General features: G+C 34.6%; 4 protein-coding genes across 4 annotated transcripts in view; 3 read left to right on the plus strand and 1 right to left on the minus strand.

Annotated features, from left to right (window-relative positions):
* Positions 1-4,896: 4,896 nt before the first annotated feature.
* zfand1 (zinc finger, AN1-type domain 1) lies at positions 4,897-7,516 on the minus strand. The gene is made up of 8 exons (XM_019063843.2): positions 7,390-7,516; positions 7,143-7,185; positions 6,660-6,699; positions 6,338-6,462; positions 6,042-6,133; positions 5,721-5,842; positions 5,476-5,631; positions 4,897-5,216 (listed from the first exon to the last, which is right to left on the minus strand). The coding sequence occupies exons 1-8, from the start codon at positions 7,442-7,444 to the stop codon at positions 5,040-5,042; spliced, it is 810 nt and encodes a 269-aa protein (XP_018919388.1). The 5' UTR covers positions 7,445-7,516; the 3' UTR covers positions 4,897-5,039.
* A 2,039-nt stretch (positions 7,517-9,555) lies between these two features.
* chmp4c (charged multivesicular body protein 4C) lies at positions 9,556-12,275 on the plus strand. Its single transcript, XM_042751927.1, has 5 exons — positions 9,556-9,984; positions 10,907-11,084; positions 11,331-11,439; positions 11,632-11,758; positions 11,855-12,275. Exons 1-5 carry the CDS (start codon positions 9,723-9,725, stop codon positions 11,914-11,916), a joined length of 738 nt encoding a protein of 245 aa, XP_042607861.1. The 5' UTR covers positions 9,556-9,722; the 3' UTR covers positions 11,917-12,275.
* Positions 12,276-12,895: 620 nt separating this feature from the next.
* On the plus strand, positions 12,896-16,646 carry LOC109046048 (GTPase IMAP family member 9). The gene is made up of 3 exons (XM_019063844.2): positions 12,896-13,047; positions 14,125-14,904; positions 15,743-16,646. Exons 1-3 carry the CDS (start codon positions 12,906-12,908, stop codon positions 15,766-15,768), a joined length of 948 nt encoding a protein of 315 aa, XP_018919389.1. The 5' UTR covers positions 12,896-12,905; the 3' UTR covers positions 15,769-16,646.
* Positions 16,647-22,012: 5,366 nt separating this feature from the next.
* Positions 22,013-22,645, plus strand: part of asap1b (ArfGAP with SH3 domain, ankyrin repeat and PH domain 1b) — a 78,034-nt gene continuing 77,401 nt past the window's right edge. The window contains 1 exon segment of the mRNA XM_042751694.1: positions 22,013-22,078. Within this exon segment, the coding sequence (XP_042607628.1) occupies positions 22,023-22,078 (56 nt within the window). The 5' untranslated portion in view covers positions 22,013-22,022.

A 22,645-nucleotide genomic window follows, 5' to 3' on the forward strand; every position in this document is an offset into this window, starting at 1 on the left:
AAATGCCACTGATACATTAATCCAAAAAGTTCCAATATTGTCTCATCACTCCATAAAACATTCTTCCAGAACTCCACAGGTCTAGCCAAATTAATATTATCATATTTAAGTCTGCCTTTTATTTTCTTCTTGGTTAAGAGTGGCATTTGGTGCGGTGTCTCAAGTCTCATATGTGCATGTATGTTTTTCACAATTTGTGGTTATTGTCACTTGTGTTACAACTTAAAAATAAATAAAATACATCTCTTCTAGAGTATCCATCCAATGATATGCGAGAGATGAGATAATAAAATGTACAGGTTTTGCTGTTGCTGCTGTTCCAATAATCAGTCATTATGAGCTCAAGCACTGAAGATGCTAGTGTGTGTGTGTGTGTGTGTATTTCCCCTGATTTTATTCAGCACTGTGACACCCAGCATGCTTTGCAGCTATGATCAAATCAGAGTAAATTTGATCTGATTGTGCTTTTAAAAAAATTGTGCTGATAAAAGCATGTGAAATGGGTTTGGGTTGGTGGTATTCATAGATGATTGTAGTTACTGTAACACTGCAACTTGCATGTTACCATTGTTGAGATTTACAGTTGCCAGTTCATTATTAAGACTAATGTGTGTATATAATGTTATATTTTAAATATTATATTGTATATTTTGTTTACACACAACAAATTTTGTTAAATTTGAGCAATAGCACTATGGTGTGGTGTATAACAAAAAAAGTGGTGTGCATTTTCTTTTGTGCTAACGTCCTAAAACAGCCAATCAAGTATGAGCGCATATGTTTGTATCAATATAAGTACCTATTAACATCTGCAAACACCTTGAATCTTCTAATTATTTTCCATGTCACGCCATCATCAGATCATTGGCAGAAACAAGTCAATTAAATTGTTTTGGCATGGCCCTGACCTATTTAATTAACTTTATTACATGTAGTACATCAGTTTTGTAATTTCATGCTTGTACATGAATTTAGTTTTAAATGTTACAATTGCAAGTGCAAATGTTTTAATATCCAGAACAGGCAAGGATTTATCTTAACACAATTTTAATTTTAAGTTATGGAATGTCAATCCCTAAACAAATCCTCTGTATTAGATTATCTAAATCTAATCTTATTCCTAAAGTAAATAAATAAGTTGAATTAACTTTCTTTTTTTTTATGTAATGTGTGGATTTCATTGAGACTGTGTGTTTGACAGATTTATTAAGAGGTTTCACCACAAAGAGACAGCATCTTCAATCATTCCCCATTCACCCCGTGCTGTTTTGGGGATGTGTGCAGTATAAATCTTAGCCTACACAGAGAGTGGGTTGATACAAACATTGATCAACTCTGTGCTAAAGTCCACACTAGCAGCCATTCTCACAAACTGTTCAATGAGCAATTACTTGCATCTAACCAGTGTGGGTGTGTATGTATGTGTGAGCAGGCATGACTTTCAGAGACAATTATTGCGAAGGACAGCATCATTATGCAGTTCAGCAATGCATTTTAGGCACAAACCAGATACTACATTTTTTTTTTTTTTTTTTTAACAACTTTCAACTTTTAACTTACACAATCTTTGATAAGTAAGGCAGCTATATTTATTCTGACTCATTCTTGATTACTGTGGAGACAGCAGTAGGATTTGTGCAATATTAATAGTCACTGTTAGTAGATGCACAGGATATTAAGTTGAATACCAATTGCTTGGCATGTGTTAACAGCCCCATGTACTCTTAAATAAAATCACTTGAATCCCTTGAAATTGAACAAAATCTAAGTTTTGAATTTGCTCTGTATATTATTCCCATAATTCCCATATAAAAGTGACTAGCCATTATTTATAATCCATTATTTTATATTTAACTCATTATGTCACTCAAACATTTATTTGACACCAATGACATATTTAAATATGAAAAAAAAAAAAAACATTATAAAAAACATTTATGAAAAATGTTTGTTAAATCTATTACTTTTTTTAAAAAAAAAAATGAGGGGAAAATCTCAACTTTTGATTTTGAGTTTCCACAAACCTTTGTATTTTAGAAAAGCGAGCTTATAACTTTTGGAAAAGCATTCTTTTCGAATTATTTATATCATTGATTACTTATTTTGACTTGCTGTAATGCAGAATTGTTACTTGATTTTGTACTAATATTTAACCCTGGAAAACTAAATAATTTAAAGAATAACTCTAAATGTCAAAGATGTACCAGATGTAGGGTCCAAAGGTTTTTTTTTTTTTTTTTTCACATTACATTGCAACATAGATGGAGGGTTTTAAGTGTTTGTTATTGTTTTTATTTTGTTATTTTTTAATTGTAATGTACTTTCCATTTAATGCTGTTGACAAGCCTTCCACAAGAGACATGCTTTTGCATAATAATAATAATAATAATAGTCATATTGTAAAAGCTTCTCTTAAAGGGATACTCCACCCCCAAATGAAAATTTTGTCATTAATCACTTACCCCCATGTTGTTCCAAACCTGTAAAAGCTCTGTTCGTCTTTGGAACATAATTTAAGATATTTTAGGTGAAAAGCTGGAGGCTTGAGACTGTCCCATAGACTGCCAAATAAATAACAGTGTCAAGGTCCATAAAAGGTTTTTAAGCTGTCGTCAGAATACTCCATCTGCCATCAGACATGCAATCTGGGTTATATGAAGCAGAGTGAACACTTTTTGTAAGCAAAGAAAACAAAAATAATGAATTTATTCAATGCTCTTTTGTTTCATTGTTTCTATATGTATTTAGCTTTGATTTGAAAGAAAACAGCGCATCCTTGTGGCGCGGATGATACAGAAGAGCATACGCAGCATACGGTGATATGAACAGACACAGAGGAGACTGTTGACAAAGGAATTGTTGAATAAAGTAGTTATTTTTGTTTTCTTCGCTTACAAAAAGTGTTCCTGTCGCTTCATATAACCCAGATTGCATGTCTGATGGCAGATGGAGTATTCTTACGACGACTTTCATATCTTTTATGGACCTTGACACTGCTATTTACTTGGCAGTCTATGGGACAGTCACAGGCCTCCCAGTTTTCATCCTTTTACAGGTTTGGAATGACATGGGGGTAAGTGATTAATGACAAAATTTTCATTTTTGGTCGAGTATCCCTTTAAACCAGCCGAAAAAAAAAGCTTCTTTTCCTCAGAAGTTCCCATGTTCATCATCTTTGTTTCTGCTGATACTGATGATTCTCGTTTTGTCACAAATCAGATATTTCCCATTGAATGTTGCATTAAAGGCATTTCTTTATTTCTTTCTTACCACCGCAAGCCAGAGACCTTCAGCAGTTCCTTTAGTGGCCATTATTGCCCTTTATCTTTATATTGCACAAAAATAAGGCAATCAATATTAGAAATCTGACTTCTGTGTCTTCTTTTATTATTAATAATGCACAGGCTCACTGCAGGTTAGTCATGTATATGTGTTTGAATTAATTTTTTTGTCACTATGCCCCTTCATTTACAGATTACTAGTAAAAATGACCTTCAACAACCAATCAAGAGCAAGAAAAGGTCTGGAAAAAAAAAAACTAATATTCCTAATCTTCTTTATGAATTAGTGAAATAAAAAATATAACAGTTCTATATAATCTAGTTTTATCACAAATATGTGGGCCTCTGTAGAAAAACATTTTCCAAATATTCACTTTACACACACTTTCATGTGACTAATTTAAATACTAAAACAATTTGTTCATTTCAATCATGTATCTAATATAATATTCTATAAATCGGAAAGTTGCATTTGGGATGTTATCAAACGATCTATGAACTCCAGAGAAAATGGAAAATGTCAAATTATCTGATGCAAGATTCAGATGTTCTGTTGCTCAGTCGAAGTATTTGATTAAAAACAGATCTTTATCAACATGTTTAATTCATTGCATTTCATTCACACATTAACTTTCAAAATGCATTATATTGCAGAATGCAGTATATAAATATAGTATTTCAGTACGTGAAAAAAAAAAAAAAAAAAAAAAAAAAAAAAAAAAAAAAAAAAAAAAAAAAAAAAAAAAAAAAAAAAAAAAAAAAAAAAAAAAAAAAAAAAAAAAAAAAAAAAAAAAAAAAAAAAAAAAAAAAAAAAAAAAAAAAAAAAAAAAAAAAAAAAAAAAAAAAAAAAAAAAAAAAAAAAAAAAAAAAAAAAAAAAAAAAAAAAAAAAAAAAAAAAAAAAAAAAAAAAAAAAAAAAAAAAAAAAAAAAAAAAAAAAAAAAAAAAAAAAAAAAAAAAAAAAAAAAAAAAAAAACTTTTCCACAAAGAAACATACATTGTATTTTGCTGTTTTATTTTATTTTGTGAAATTGGGTGAGACTTTTATGTGTAGGATATTTGGTAATGGCTTCAAATGGTAAGAGAAGAATACATAAGTACATCATTTCTGCCTGACAGCAATGTACCATTTCTCTCATGGCTTAAATGTGGGAGCCAAATTCCTTCCTAGAATTTAGGATTAGAAGTAAAAAGAAAATAATAGATTTTCCTTACATAAAGTAACTGTATAATCATTTAAAAAAGAAAAGTAATTCTTTATATAATTACTTAAATATCATTTAAAATAAAAATAATTTTTTCTTCAAGTTTTTGAAGAGTTGTCACATGACATTAACCTTGCTATGTCATAAAACGTCAGATTATCTGATCTGAAATAATAGTAAAAGATAGTCAAACTGCTTAGTGAATAAAAGAATGACATTCTTGACGTGAGGCTTTTTCTTCTTTTTTGTGTGAACAGTCAAAGCACCCTGATATTTATGCCCCTGTTTTAAAGATCAAAATAAATTTTAATTCACAGAAAAAGTGTATTCAAGGCTTTTCATGTATGAATTGCATTTTTGTGTTTATTTATTTTTGAATAAATTAATAAACAGCACAAAAGAAAAAGCATCATACCATTGACCATTTATTAAATTTATTAAAAAAGCAAATCATGTATATTTATATCAGACATAGTGACATCTGACACCCTTTTTTCCTACTTTCCTCAAATTATTTTACCATAAAACTCTGCTGAATGGTTATGAGATTTTCTCTCAGGAGGAAGATATATAGGCTGTCACATCATCCAGTCCAGAGCTCTCGTTATCCAGATACTCCAGAATGACGTTGCCTCCATTGTGCAGAGGACAGTCTGTATTGGAGAGCAGTGACTGGAGGCTAGCGTCCATCTTAAAGGCTTCACCCGTCTCAGGGTGACACAAACACAGTTTCTGTGCAGAGCATAGCGGTATGTTAATGTGAATTGTTTTCACCAAATAAAATATAAATAAATTTGTCATAATCCTAAAACAGTGACCTCCAACTACATTACTGGAGCCCTCCAACAATGCACATCTTGCATGTCTTTTAATTAAACACACCTGATTCGAGACTTGAAATGGGTGCATCAGACAAAGGAGACATGCAAAATGTACAGAAAGGAGGGCACTGTCCTATAGAACAAATTTTATGTTTTGCTGTATAGCTGACCTTAGCTGTGAGCACGTTGTTGTTGTTTTTCAGACTGGCCTGAGATGCAGCAAAGTCCACTACTTTGCCAACACTCCACTTAGAGCAGAAGAACATGGGCAAACTAGGGTCTTTAGCTTCTTTTGGCAGAAACACCTGGAAATACGTCCGTTCTGTCTGCAGAGGAGGAATTTCTAATGTTAGCCGATATTTGACAAATGAATGCAAATGAAAGGTACTTTGTAATATAAGTTTGGCACTGATACCTGTGGCAGGCCTTTATCTCCTGACGCATGCATTTTAAGCTTCATCAGAGCAACTTTTGCAGCGGTTGCAGCATTTTTTGCGCCTTTTCTGCCTTTACTTGGTGGTGCATTCTTCTTTGACTCTGTTGGAAGTATTGTGGAAATTATTCTTTGGCTTCCTGAGAATAATTTGGTATCACAAATGCTTCAAGTTTAGACACTACTGCCCTCTAATGGACAAAGATTGTAAGTACCCCAAACAGCAAGAGACGGAAATGCAAATAACTTAAATCCAAGACAAAAAAACAGCATACTTTGCAGTGCATTGCTAAAAAAACTGACCGACTATCTTCTGCACCAGCTCCTGTGTTGCAGCCATGCGAGGCTTTGGAGTCTCAAGTTTCTCACACTTATGGTCATCCTGATGCCGATGTCTGAAACCGGAGGAAAACAGTCAAATACAGTATGTAGAAGAGGACACAACACCTAGTACACCAGCCGGGACTATATGCACAAAACATTATTGTTTTATCTGCTGGTTTTCCACTATAGTCTCTCTGTCCATTAGGGTGTTACTTATTAAGTGGTGTTAGAAATGTAAAGCATGAAATAAATGATGATTGTAAGAGGTTTTATACATGAGACAGAAGTGTTTTTCACAGTGTGGGCAGATGACAGGCAGCAGCTCTTTCCCTTTGCAATCCTCAAAGCTACATGGATATGATGTGCTTCCCCCAGACCCAATCTCTTTCTTCACCAGCACCTGAAAGAATTAAGAGAATAATCTATAACAGCCATTCAAACCCCAGGAATTAGTAAAATAAACACACACACAATTATACACATTATGCATTTATGTTTATATCATCTTTGTGTGTACATATATGCATATGGTACGGTTTTAACATTGTACATTGCACTAATTATTATTTTTTGTCTGTAAACCCATTTCTCACTCACCTCTGGACAAGAGTGGGAGTCCCGGCTTCTGTGTTCCAAACTTTAGCCAGCAGAGGAGATTTCATGTAAAATGAGAAAGAAAAAAAATGATTGCAATGAATGAAATGAGTGAAGAAAATCTCAAATCGAATTATTCAAGACTAATGTTCCTACACAATTTATGAATGTACTACATAAAAAACACGTGTCTCCCCACAAAATAGACTGTGCAATTACCACTGAAAGGTACCAGAATGGTATTTAATAAATATTATGGTAGTGAATACCATAGTATTATTATGGCATCCCACGAATGCCATAGGACCATTATGACAAAAAAAAAAAAAAAAAAAAAAAAAAAACACATGATAAGACTACCATAGTAATTTTACTCTTTTCGTTATTACTCAGATCTGCACTATTTAACTGAATTAGATTACAGATAGTACAGATCTGAGATTAACTGTTTATATTGTCTTCAAAACCAACGGCACAAAATCTTACCAAAACACTCCAGAACAGCTGCTGCATACGAATGGTAGAAAGTCTACATTGAAACACGAACATGATTAAAATAAATCCGCATGTTCCTTTTTTGCTGCTGACTCACATCACACTGAAGTTACAGCTTATGTTTACAAAGGCTTTTTGAATATAAATAAAGACTCTAGAAACCGGCTGTAAATTGTGATTTCTACTAGAAATTACTCTATTTTTCAACGGCTTACATGAGAAACTTTAAAGAACGTACCTTTTTGTTTGCAAGATTCAATTTCACAATGTTTTCCAATATCTATTTCAGCCATTTTAAATGACGTCACACACACAATAAATTCAACATAAAAGTCTCTTTTTCACAAAATCTCAAAATGGTCTCTCTCATGTCAGAGATGGTAGATATATTATTGTAAGATACTGTACTTATGGCAGGCTAAACTGTTATGTAAATCTGTAGTCTGAATATCGATAAATATTAGATAGAGTTACAGTTGTATTTTGACGAATCGTAATTATGATTTGACTAGTCAATTATATTTAGAGATGTCTGCACTTATTGTTGAACTATAAAGAAATCCGATTCAAGATATCTATAAATTGCGGAAAAATAATTAGCTATAATATTATTATAAGTAATATAAATATTTGTTGTATTTGGATTTGTAGTAGAAAGATTTGAATTAGAGAGCTCTCTAATTCAAGATCACTAACAAATAGAATTTGAGATACCAATGAGTTGCCATTGAATCTGCGAGTTTAACGTGAAACTGGATCAGTCTGAATTGTGAATGAATCATTCAAATCTTTTCTCTTGAACTGATCGACTGATTCATTAAAATTATCTCATTCAAAATAATCATTTAATTACAAATCGGACATCTCTCAGTCTCTCATGTTGAACTTTCACAAATACACCAACTTTTTATTAATTATAGCATGAGAACGGCAGTGAGTCACGGAGATTAAACTCAGACAGTGCTTCATAAGGTTCATTAGCATGCAGACCAGTACTTTTGTTATTCCTAAATTACATTAGGTAGGATAAACTTTATATAAATACTGTATGTCTCAACCAAGGTGGTGATCTCAAGACATGTTTAGTGAAACTTTGAAAAGTTCAATATTTTTATTGTCTCTCCCTAAATGAGCCATAAAGGAATTTCAGAAAATACTGATGATCATTCTTTGTATTTATTCTTAATGTTTTTTGTCTATGCATGAATTATACCAGTAACCCAATCAAATTTTCCTTGATCTTTTGATAATTTGCTGTACTATAAAAATAAATAATAAAAAAAAAAAAACCTTCCTCATCAGTCCAAAAACAGCTTTTATTGAAACCGAGCTGCCAAAATGATTAATGACATATTTCCTTTTAGTATGACATGTCTACTACAGTCTACAGACCGCCTCAGCAGAAGAAGATCAATTCCCACTTTTACATCAATGACTGCCGCTGCAAAGGCTAATGTATGAGTGGTAGGAAAAGGAAAAAAGTCTTCATGCTGGATATCCCAATAAAGTCATCTGGCCTGTTGTGTGACACACTACTGTCAAAAGATTTCAGGCAGCTGAAAAACAAATGGCACCATTCCAGCAGTTCATCCCTGACCAGGTTAAGGAGCGAGTGGTGTCTACCAGCCAGCCCTAGCCAGGCTCTAGTTCTAGGAGGGAAGAAGAAAAGGTCAGTGTGGCAGCCCATGTCTCTCGTTAAGCCTGCGGCTGTGGATGCCTTACACAATCTCAGTCACCCAGCACAATGGTTGGTTTGAGGTCAGTTTTGGCAGTCGTTATGTTTGCTGTAAAAAATTATTCATGTTATTTTAAAAGTAATTGCTGAATGCCTTTTGTGCCAAAGCAATGATAAGCAATCCACATCTTAGCCCACATAGATTGCTAAAGTCTATAGGCCTTATTCATATTTTTCATGTGACATCACACCCGGATAGGAACGCCCACCTGCAGGGCAAAACAAGGCTTTCCTCCAATGCTTTACAAGGTTTGTATTAAGTATGTAATATAACAATGATATTAAAAGCCAAATTCTGTATTTACCTTATTGATGATGCATACTTTGTACAGGCAAGCAGATGAACCCAGAATTAAAACGCAATATGCAAAGTTTTACATTAAATGTTTTCCATAGAAAACCATTACAGAGAAAACACTTAACTATTTAGCCTATTGTGTTCATATTCCGGGATTATCTATATTAAGAATGCATCATCCAGGTGTATAGTCAATTTAATTTTTTAACATTGAATTTAATGTATGTGCTAGAACAGCGATTTGGAGAATTTTTTATTTATGGATGTTTTTATTTTAAAATTTGATATTATTTACGGGCCATTGTGTGACGCTCTTCTGCATTTCAATGGGCGTGTCTTCAGAGACAGTCACGTGGACCAATTTACGTGCGCACAGGTGTTGAATTTCAGGAAGAGTAGGGTTGGACTATGAAGGTGTTTTGAATTCTATCTGAAGAGTAGACTGTCAAGAATTGCCTCTTTCTCTCGCGATCCTGTTTCTGTCCGGTATTTTAAATCAGTTGGATTTTTAATTAGAGTTACAAGTATTACCTCAAAAATGAGTAAAATTTCAAAAATGTTTAAAGTTGGCTCATCAAGCTCGTCCAGCTCCAGGCCTAGTTCTAGTTCTGGTTCTGGTTCTAGTTCTGGATCCAGCTCTAGATCTAAGCATCGGTCCCGGTCTAGTCCATCACCTCAAGAGGCCATCAACAGACTGAGAGAGACAGAGGCCATGCTAACCAAAAAACAGGAATACCTGGAGAGCAGAATCGAGCAGGAGATCACGATTGCCAAGAAGAATGGCACCAAAAACAAGAGAGGTATGTAGAATGGCTCTTTCTGCTTATGAGCTCTTTAAGGCCATGTGGACTTTTAGAAGCATATACAACTCGAAATACAATCTTCAAATTAGGTATGGTTTATTTATTTCGTTTGTGTAGTTTACAACATAAAACATCATAGGAGAATTGTCTCTTTTTTATTTATTAAATAAAATAATTTAAACATTTACCAAAATGTTTTGACTCGTCATATAGTTGTAAACATTATAGTTTAGCAAAATGTATACAGCATAAATATAGCAAAAATAAATTCTCAAAGACATTTTATTACCCTTTTTATAATCATCTGTAAATGATTAAAACAAGCAAGCTTTCTGTTATATAATGTGCTTTTGAAATGGTCATAACTTACATCTGAAAAGTGTAACAACACCCCACTGAAACATGGCTTTTGTTTAAGTGGAGTGACGCCCTGTCACACAGAAAAAACATGCAGTTCATCTGGCCGCTCCTCATTTGCAGCTGTCCCTTTGTGCATTTACACAAGCATGTAGTTTACACCCAGATGCCATGGCTGAAGATTCATTTAAAAGCCATGTCTCAAATGGATTTACATGAGCTTTCTATCTGATCTTTCATGTGTGTATATATATATATTTTCATTTGATTTAGCAGAATTGACTAAAGTAAACCTAATTTTTGTGCGCAAAATTTTACCTGTTCCAAAACGATGTCTGACTTTTCTTGTTCACAAGCTGTGTTGATTGTTTCTTTAGTTTCCCTCAGTAGTGAAAGAGAACAACTTTAAAAAAAAATATTTTAAAAATGCAATTGATCATATACATCATGAAGATATGAAACTAAAATAATTTAATTATAAAATTTAACTTTTGCTGTGGAATATATGATGATGATGATGACGACAATAAGATGCACCAACATTAGATCCCATTATTTTTAGCTGCACTACAGGCTCTTAAGAGGAAGAAACGTTTCGAACAGCAGCTGACGCAGATTGACGGGACCCTGTCCACTATTGAATTCCAGCGAGAGGCCCTTGAGAATGCCACCACGAACACAGAGGTTCTGAAGAACATGGGTTACGCAGCTAAAGCCATCAAAGGGGTTCACCAGAACATGTGCGTGTCATCATTTCTTTTGTTTACCCAGTTATCACTTATTACACTGCTCTCAGGAATACTTGATTTGATTGATCAATACTAGAAAATTATGTAGTGATTTATTTCAATATTTTTGAGTGACTATTGGATACATTAGTTTTGTAAATATTAAAATTTACCAGTGGATTAAACCGTAAACCTACTGTTTCTCATTGTGTGCTAATGTCATCACATCCTATATCAATCTGTCTCTCTCGCTTTCAGAGATCTGGATAAGATTGACTCCCTTATGCAGGACATTACAGAGCAACAGGAAGTAGCTCAAGAGATCAGTGATGCCATCTCAAAACCTTTTGGGGATCAGTTTGATGAGGTAGGTGTTACAAATAATAACAAAAAAAGAATAATTAATTACAATTAATTGTAAAGTTTAAGAGGGTTTTTGCCCTCTTTCTCTTTCTTGCAGCTTTTTGATTGTTTCTATTGTTTGTATTTATAGCAGCATAGTTCGTTTACTTTGATTTATGAAGTGATCTGTGCTCATTACGTTTTTTTTTTTTTAAAGGATGAATTGTTGGCAGAGCTGGCGGAGTTGGAACAGGAAGAACTAGAAGAAAGTATGAAGAATATGGGCAGGTTACCAAGTGTACCAGCCACCAAACTACCCAGCACAAGGCCAAGCCACCGTGCAAGTATGTATTTAAACACCTACACATTCAGTTTCTACAAACCCTTTAAAATTCAGCAAAAGACGCTTCATCTAAGTGTCTGTTGTTTCACCTTTTCAGCCTCAAAGAAGAGAGTGGAGGATGATCATGACATGAAGAGGTTGGCTGCCTGGGCTTCATAAGCAGCAGTACACACACTCACACACACACACACACTTTCTTCTTTCTACTTTTTGTTAACTTGCACTCTTTCTCTACATCTAAGAATGTGTGTCAAATTATAAGAGCTTTTTTGTGTAAAAAAAGAAAGAAAAGTAGAGAAATTAAGCTCAATATTTGTTGTTGTATTCAAAGTAGTTATTTTATGTATTGATCTTTAAGATGAAGGATTACTGCTGGCAATTTGGTGTACATATTATTAGTGAAGGATGTTTTAATTAAATGTAAATATGGATTAAAATGTAAGTTTAATTAAATGTAAATGTTGAATCAGGATTTGGGAATAAAATAAATGTTACATATTAAATAATTACATATCAAATGCATGATTTAAGAGTGTGTTTACAATGTTGTAAAGTCTTGGTTTTGACACAATTACCGTTAGTATCTAGTATAAGTAACCATGGTACTCTGTGCTTTTGGAGAAGTAAAGAGCTTGTCTGAACCCTCGTGTGCGCTAGATGGCATCTTGAGCTCGCGCTGAGCGCGCCCTCGCACTCCTCCCGTTGGTAATGGAAGTCTGACTCGTTTCGATCGGTTCATTTGAATAATTTGTTTCTGAGAATTTTTTCAATACCGTTTTTTGTAATCTGTTTGTTGTAATCTGCAACTTTTCCGTTTAGCCACGATTCAGCTGATAAAACTCTAAAATAATTTAGAACCTTTATTTAATTTGCAATTCATAGCTTTCAGTCACGTGAACGGAGCAAAGCTTCGTTTTGCTCTCCAGGTGGACGACGTCACTTGAAATCTATCGATTACATATTAAACGATACTAACATTCATTTAAATATCTGGGTTAAATGTTGATAAAAGGCTATTTTTTCAATCTCAACATAGGCGTAGACATATTTCAATATTTTGTTTGCAACAATTGTTCTTCAATAGTTTACTCGAGAACCGAGCGGTTCAAGTGATTCATTGAAAAGATCCGACTCGTAGTGAATCATTCATGAATCAGATTCGGATAGCTCTCCCGCCCTTCAAGACTCAAGAGGCAAGCAGGAAATCGCTCTTTTCTCCCGGATTACTGACACGTCCAAAGTTACGAAAAGGCATCATCATGAGCTCAAACAGACCATCAAATTCAACCGGTAAGTTGTTTTAAAGTATAATGTTAAATAATGCTTTATAACGCAGCAATTGTATTTAAATTTGGCTTACTAAATTTGTACGTAACGTTACTACTGTATGGTGAGTGTGTGTCGAGTGAATGTGACACGTCTCACTGTTTTCCGCTGCTCTCAGGTATCACGCTCACAGGTGGACTAAAGGCACAACAGAAACTCACATTATAAAACACACATCCATGAGTTTTTCATCCGATTAAAGGGTTAAAGAGTCATTTACAGTGTCTGTTTTACATATAAACACCGTTTAGTCCATCATCGCTCTAACGTAGTGTGTTTTAGAGTGAAAGTATTTGAAGGCTCTCAATGGTGAGTTTTTATAGGGAAAAGTGTAACTTACTATTTTAGTGTTAATGTTGATTGGCAGGTTAGTTGAATATTTAGAAAATAATTATAAGTGTAAAGGTCTTGGTCATAAATTTTTCTCCTTGCTTAAGCCTTAAGGAGAAACTATGACGTAAGATCACATGTCAGATGTAGACACTCTGTGCTTTCAGAGTTTACATCATTGAGAAATCCTTCCCGATTAAAGCTTCCTTGACTTGTATGTCTCCATAATGAAATATATATTATACATTATACTATATTACAATAGTAATTATAAAAATGTTAATTAAAATACAATGTGAAGATATACCATTCAAAAGGTGGAGTCAGTACGATGATATTATAATGGTTTCTAAAGAATCATATAACAATGAAGACTGGAATTATGGCTGCTGAAAATTAGGCTAGATATCATAGGAATAAATTCCCTTTGAAAATACATTAAAATTGAATATTTGTTTTAAATTGTAATAATTATTCACACAGCACTATTGTTTAACTGTATTTTTGATCAAATAAATGCAACTTTTATAATCATTAGAGACTAATTCAAAAAAACATTAAACACAAACTTTTAAACAGCAGTATAACACAACAAATTAACAGGAATGTTATTACCATCATTTATGATCCAGATAAATAATGCAGCTTATAAACTACATAGTCTTGGATGCTCCCCAAATATACAAATAATAATGCTTTGTTACCTTACAGCTGATGACCAACTTGATCCTGAGGAAGAGAAACGGTTGGCTGCAGCAGCACGTGAAGCTAACCGTCTCCCAGAGCTCCGCCTGATCCTGCTGGGTTGGCGATGGCCAGGTAAAAGCCTGACTGGCAACACAATTCTGGGCCGCGAAGAGTTTCGTCTGGAACGTGCCGCTGAATTCTGTGTGAAGCGTGAAACTGAGGTGGATAAGCGTAAAGTAACAGTAATAGACACTCCTGGCTGGTTCTCAGCCCAGACCACACCGATGGACTACCAGCAGGAGATGGTCCGAAGCGTTACTTTGTGCCCACCTGGACCCCATGCATTCCTGCTGGTCATACCTGTCGGCATGTTCACAGAAACAGACCGGGCTCGTATAGAGGAGAACTTAGCCCTTTTTGGGGAGGATGTGTGGAAGCACACCATGGTGGTGTTCACCTGGGCAGAGATTTTAAAGGACAAGTCCATAGAAAGACACATACGAAGGGAAGGTCGTGACCTTCAGTGGGTGGTGGACAAGTGTAAGAAGAGGTACCACGTCATAAATAACTATATTTTTGGCGAACACCCGCAACTGCCTCAGCTGATGGAGAAGGTTGAGAAGATTGTAGCTGAAGAAGGTGGTTATTTTACCCTTAAGACAGATGAAACCAAAACACAGAGTCAAACTCAAAGTCTGAATCTGAAAACCAGTTCATTGAAAGAGAACAGGGAGCTTGGCGCTAGACCCAAACAGAATGGATCCTGCAACTCGCTGCGGGCCATGGACGTGGATCCTCCACAGAGTGAGTTCATGTCAAAGCATACAGTACACAATAGCATTCACAGTGCTGTTCTGGTTATTAGCATTTTGTTTCTTATTGCATCTGTTTACTCCTAAACTTTTGTTCTGATAAAGTAGCAAACAACAATCCAATCAATTCGGAAATGACAAAATTAAATCCCACCCAACATTCAAGAGGCCACTTCACTCAGAAATGCATCACAATATGAAAGTAAAGATGATCACGATTACAGTTTAATGCTGGCTTTAATGTCAGAAAAATTATTATTATTTTTTTTTTAATTTATTTTTCAATAAATTTTTTCTTTAAAAAAATGAATATTAAATTATTAACTAATAACAAATAATGTATTATAATGTAACACTAACTTCTGTAATATGAATATATGTATAATGTATATGTATAAATGTATATTTTTCATTAAACATTGTTTACTTTTAAAAACTAAACAAAAATTTATTTTAAACAAAAATAATACTATTAAATTAATGTTGCAAATTATTTATTTAATACTCGCCACTATATTGTAACTCTATTTGTATTCACCAGAAATGGAATTTATTCAGTATTGTAAAATAGGGCTGGTTGCATAAAAGGTTTAGACTAGGCTTACAAGTTTTTTTTTTTTAAGACTCATATTTTAATTAGTCTAAGTTGGATCCAAAAATAAGACCGATTACCTTTTGGCTGTCTGCTAGTTGGTTAAACTTGTACCTAAGACACTGTCTTAACATAGAAGCTAAATGTAAAACTGGCCCATAGTGATGTAGTGAAACCTTTTTTTGCATGACACAGCATTGCATTTGTATGATGTCATTTCTTTTTGTTATCTCTGCAGGTTTGGTTGAAGGAGTGAGTGACTAAGGCTGAGATAGCAGTTCCAGTGCTGCTGTATTCATTACCTCAATTCGCCTGCACTTAAATTATGAAACACCCACTAGCCACATATCAGTCCATCAGTCTAGGCAGCTTCAGGTTGTAAGGTTTACAGGCAAATGTCCCTGTACTATATACTTCCTACCCCAGAAAATATAAGATGGTAAAAATACAAATTATTATCATCAAAGGTCGAATTGGTGTTAATAAATCAGTTGTACAACAATAAAAAACATTTGTATCCATTGGCACAGAGAATATTGAGGTAATGGAGTCATTAGTCAAACAGAAACACTCAACATTCATTATTTATTTGCACTAATGAGTTTAACACAACCTAATAGCTTGTAAAATGCCTCAACTAATGCACTTATATTGTTATTAGAGATAAGAATCTGTCGCAGTTACATTATTGTAGCATTGGTTAGTTATATTGGTGTCATTTGCTATGGAATTGTAAATTGTCCAAAACCATGTTACATTTTCTAGTTATTTCACATCAGAGTTAGCTGCTGTTTCAGGTATTTCAGATACAACATGTTTGAATGTTTTCTAATGATATTATTTTCTAGTAATAGTATATCTTCTGTTTTATTATTTGAGTGTGTGCTTAAATGATTTTAAGTTACTGATTGTTTTAGGATTACTGTGATTTTTTTTATTTGTTTCTATATGTTTTTCTTTTCTCCATCACATTCTATATCAAGTGTACTTCATTATAAACACTGTTAAAGTTCTGTCACTGTCAAGAGTATCAACATGAGTATCTGTTATGAATTGATTTACATAAATGCATCCTTTCTAGATCTGTTGACATTTCTGAAAGCCATTAAAATCTGCTTCCCAAATGTCTGTAACCATCTTAACATGAGTCAAGTCACCTTTATTTATATAGCACTTTTAAAAACACTACCGATTGTGTCAAAGCACTTTACAATATTACATAGAAAAATAGTGTCAATAATGGAAAATGACAATAGTAAACACTCAACTTTCAGTTAAAAGCAGTTCATCATTGAATTCAGTGAGGTCATCATCCAGCTCAGTTCAGTTTAAATAATATCTGTGCAATCAAGTCAACAATATCGCTAGATATTAAGTGTCCCCAACTAAGCAAGCCGGAGGCAACAGTGGCAAGGAACCAAAACTGCATCTGTGACAGAATGGAGAAAAACCTTGGGAGAAACCAGGCTCAGTCAGGGGGCCAGTTCTCCTCTGACCAGATGAAACCAGCAGTTCAATTCCAGGCTGCAGCAAAGTCACATTGTGCAGAGGACTCATCTGGTTCCTGTGGTCTTGTCCCAGTGGCCATCTAGACAAGGTCTTCATTGGGGATCTGTCTCATAGTTGGGCTGGTCTCCGCTGGCATGCAGGGCTGTCGAGGTCATCTCTAGGTGCTGATCCACCATCTGAGCTGGATTTGTACTGGATGGATCTGGGTGACTGCAGTGACCCTCTGACCTGGATACAGACTGGATCTGGTGGCTACGGTGACCTCGGAATAAGAAAGAAACAGACTAATATGTGTAGATGTCATTCTTCTAACGATGTAGCAAGTACATCGGGTGTTATGTAAAGTGTTCCCAGTTCCGTTTGTCCTAATTAATTCAGCCTATTTGAAATGTGCTAATGTGTTATGTGTAAGCCAGGTTAAAGAGATGGGTCTTTAATCTAGATTTAAACTGACAGACTGTGTCTGCCTCCCGAACAATGTTAGGTAGGTTATTTCAGATTTTAGGCGCTAAATAGGAAAAGGATCTGCCGCCCGCATTTAATTTAGAAATTCTAGGCATTATCAAGTTATTGCCAAAGTTTTGAGAACGCAGCGGACGTGGAGGACTATAATACAATAAGAGCTCGTTCAAATACTGAGGTGCTAAACCACTCAGGGCTTTATAAGTAATAAGCAAGATTTTAAAATTTATACGATGTTTAATAGGGAGCCAGAGCAGTGTTGACAGAACCGGGTTAATATGGTTATAGCTTATGAGCGTTTTTTCATCAAGTCTTTCAGTTGTATGATGGAGTTAGAGTAGGTTTTACCAAATTGACTCTTAATTTGAGTCAGTCAGGTAAGAACATTGAATTAATTTTGCCCTTTACATGTCGTTGCACATTTGTTATTGCTTATAACCATTAGGTGGCCCCATAATTCATAAAAATATTTGAGTATCGGATTTTTTACTGTTTTTACCTATATGTTAATAACTGTATTTTATTCTATATTTATCTGAATATTCAATATTAAAATGGCTAAGACTGATGTCAATAAACCCAGAACATATAATAATATGTGGCTAAAAATAAAGACAGCACAATCATGTTGAAAACACAGATCAGTTATAAACCAGAGAAGGACAAATCCATAGTCCATTAGGACCACTAAAATTTCAGAAACATTTTTCCACTCCATTGTAGACCGCTTGTATATTGAAATCAATGCATGGGCACTCTACCCATAACCCTCTGCAGTGTATTGATCAACTAAGCAACAATCTCAGCATTGTTTGATGGTGAGAGTAGTGTTTTGTTCTTTATGTTAATGTCCTTGATAGTATAAGTGGATGGGTGTCCACACTTCTGCCTGGAAGTTAGATATCAGCAGGCTACTTAAAAGTCAATAAGAAAAAGTTACAACTCTATCAACAAATGCAGCTGTGTATCTCTGTTTTATGTTTTTTATATTTATGTTTATTTACATTTACTGTATGTGTGTATATATATATATATATATATATATATATATATATATATATATATATATATATATATATATATATATATATATATATATAAAATTAAAAAGTAGTTGTTCTTCACATGCACAATGACAATATAAGGATTCTACAACAACTTCAACATTACAAATCTTTTGTAACCCAGAGATCTGAGGAGACATTCCATATCAGGAAAACATTAGGGAAGCGATTCAGCAGTTGACAAGAAGAATTCAAGTATACCCATAGGACTGTTGGGATTGTCGAGAGGCCCATTTCTTATGTCTAAATTTTGCATTTCCCCAAGAAAAGTTCGCGTTCACTTGCAAAAGCAGGGGGTTGAAAAAACATTTTGCTAGAACACTTATTTTCTAATATATATATATATATATATATGTATATATATATATATATATATACAGGTCCTTCTCAAAAAATTAGCATATTGTGAAAAAGTTCATTATTTTCCATAATGTAATGATAAAAATTAAACTTTCATATGTTTTAGATTTATTGCACACCAACTGAAATATTTCAGGTCTTTTATTGTTTTAATGCTAATGATTTTGGCATACAGCTCATGAAAACCCAAAATTCCTATCTCAAAAAATTAGCATATTTCATCCGACCAATAAAAGAAAAGTGTTTTTAATACAAAAAAAGTCAACCTTCAAATAATTATGTTCAGTTATGCACTCAATACTTGGTCGGGAATCCTTTTGCAGAAATGACTGCTTCAATGCGGCGTGGCATGGAGGCAATCAGCCTGTGGCACTGCTGAGGTGTTATGGAGGCCCAGGATGCTTCGATAGCGGGCCTTAAGCTCATCCAGAGTGTTGGGTCTTGCGTCTCTCAACTTTCTCTTCACAATATCCCACAGATTCTCTATGGGGTTCAGGTCAGGAGAGTTGGCAGGCCAATTGAGCACAGTAATACCATGGTCAGTAAACCATTTACCAGTGGTTTTGGCACTGTGAGCAGGTGCCAGGTCGTGCTGAAAAAAAAACGAAATCTTCATCTCCATAAAGCTTTTCAGCAGATGGAAGCATGAAGTGCTCCAAAATCTCCTGATAGCTAGCTGCATTGACCCTGCCCTTGATAAAACACAGTGGACCAACACCAGCAGCTGACATGGCACCCCAGACCATCACTGACTGTGGGTACTTGACACTGGACTTCAGGCATTTTGGCATTTCCTTCTCCCCAGTCTTCCTCCAGACTCTGGCACCTTGATTTCCGAATGACATGCAAAATTTGCTTTCATCCGAAAAAAGTACTTTGGACCACTGAGTAACAGTCCAGTGCTGCTTCTCTGTAGCCCAGGTCAGGCGCTTCTGCCGCTGTTTCTGGTTCAAAAGCACACGCCTGTGCACGGTGGCTCTGGATGTTTCTACTCCAGACTCAGTCCACTGCTTCCGCAGGTCCCCCAAGGTCTGGAATCGGTCCTTCTCCACAATCTTCCTCAGGGTCCGGTCACCTCTTCTCGTTGTGCAGCGTTTTTTGCCACACTTTTTCCTTCCCACAGACTTCCCACTGAGGTGCCTTGATACAGCACTCTGGGAACAGCCTATTCGTTCGGAAATTTCTTTCTGTGTCTTACCCCTCTCGCTCGAGGGTGTCAATGATGGCCTTCTGGACAGCAGTCAGGTCGGCAGTCTTACCCATGATTGCGGTTTTGAGTAATGAACCAGGCTGGGAGTTTTTAAAAGCCTCAGGAATCTTTTGCAGGTGTTTAGAGTTAATTAGTTGATTCAGATGATTAGGTTAATAGCTCGTTTAGAGAACCTTTTCATGATATGCTAATTTTTTGAGATAGGAATTTTGGGTTTTCATGAGCTGTATGCCAAAATCATCAGTATTAAAACAATAAAAGACCTGAAATATTTCAGTTGGTGTGCAATGAATCTAAAATATATGAAAGTTTAATTTTTATCATTACATTATGGAAAATAATGAACTTTTTCACAATATGCTAATTTTTTGAGAAGGACCTGTATATATATATATATATATATATATATATATATATATATATATATATATATATATATATATATATATATATATATATATACACATTGTAATGCCCTTTTATTCTTAACGGACACTACAAAAAAAAAAAAAGTATTTCAGATCAAAGTATTTATTTAATTGGAAAATAGTAGACAAGTTAATTACATAACTACAAATCTCAGAAAAAATATCCAGTGACATCCTCTTCTGACCCCCCTGTCCTTCACCTCACACCCTTCCCATCTGAGTCGGCACAGACAAAATATTTACTTTTAACTATGGCGCTTCCCAATAAAACACTAGGTAAATCCCATGTTCCACGAAGCCCTTAGCCTCAGCAGTTCCTCTTTAGATGACAATGTGTTACCATCTTGCCTTTATAAATACTCATTGGCTGGAAATATCACTGTGTTTCCCTTTAAACAAAATAGCAACCAAAAAAAAAACAGGGAAATGACACAATGCCAGACTGGAAAATAGACAAAATACCAGTGTAGTTGAGTAATATGAGATATGAGAAAATGGGTACTAAATGTGATGTGCAATGAATCACAATAGGATTTATTTAAATGATTTTCACGAAAGAACCAAATCCTCAAAACCTACATAATGCATTTGTGTAATTTGAACCTCTTTGCATTTGCTATGTACATCAAACAACCTGAGTCTATTAACCTGAAGCTATTTCGTTCTTAATATAATATTGTTATTCTACACGGAGTCAAGCGTGACCCCATGCTCCCCAACCCTAAGATGGCCATGTGTGGGATATCACTGTGAGTGGCAGAATATGTGAGGGTACTTCACTTGAGCAGGCACATGTTTACACAGATCTCACATTTCCTGTCCCAGGTCTCCTGGATTTCCGTAGTTCCTGAGCCATTAGGTTCTGGATCCTGTAGCCATTGTAACAGGCTATTTTTCAGCACACATAGTCGCTTCTCCCTTCCTCTCTGAGCAGGGAAGGGACTCACGGTCAGTTAGTATCCGAACACCCACTAAACTCACTAAAGAGAGGATGGCAGAGAGAGTAATATGAAAAGCACAATACTGGAATATACTTATTTTACAAGCGTGTGTTGTATTAATCTTGGTGAGTACTATGGCATATATATTTTTCTGCTGTTATTACATATATTTATCTTGCATTTCATGTTTTTTGCAAAGCTCTTTGAGCTATTGCTTGTATGAAAGTGCTTAATAAATGAGGATTATTATTATAAAATTTAAAGCGATGCCTCATTTATGTACAGAAATGTACAGGAAGGCATAAAGCAAAAAAATAATTGCTTTTCCTCTGGTTTAAGTCTAATTTATTACGATTAGTTTATTCATTTATTACAATTAAATTAATATGGGTCTACATTGTTAAATTTCAAGAATATCAAGAACATGTGATGTGTTGCTTTTCTGATCAATTTTCCTACTAAATGTCAGTAAAGACAGATCTGTAAAGAAAGAACTCTTTCCATATGATCTGTATTTTCCCCTTTAAAGCCACAAGCTGAAGTCATGAGATCATCTTCCTCTCGTCTTAGTTTTTCTTCTAAGGAACCTATATGGAATCGGTAAGTTCTGTTTTTATATAGGTTATATCAGCGATCAAATTACTGAAAACTAAATATTTACAAAACAGTAACTGTAATTGTGTGATATCTGTCCATTTTTCCATTGTCATGTGTCAGAAATGCAATGCATTGAGTGAATTTTACATGCATTTCATCATTTCACCTGTGGAAGTCGCACTTGTTACATTAAAAATACTGGATGCTTAACATAAATACACATACACACGTAAACTCAAACTCACATTGATAATTTATTATGCACACATTCCAACACTGTAGCATGATCTAGGGTAACTTATCAGTCGTTACTTACATTAAAGAGGCTTATAGTGAAACCAGTGCAGACAATGTCATACTGCATTATTGTATAACAATGTAAATAGTGGGGTTTGTTTGAAGTCATCATTATTGGTCTTTACTCGAAACTCAAAAAAAAAAAAAAAAAAAAAAAAAGAACAACCTCAGACACTAGTTGCTGTAGTATAACAGGATGTAAGGTTACATAAAAAGACTAAGCACAATGTTTGACATAAGACTACACACTATTTTTACAGCGTGGATTTCAGT

Source organism: Cyprinus carpio, chromosome B24 (assembly GCF_018340385.1).
Source record: "Cyprinus carpio isolate SPL01 chromosome B24, ASM1834038v1, whole genome shotgun sequence".
NCBI classification, from domain to species: Eukaryota; Metazoa; Chordata; class Actinopteri; order Cypriniformes; family Cyprinidae; genus Cyprinus; species Cyprinus carpio.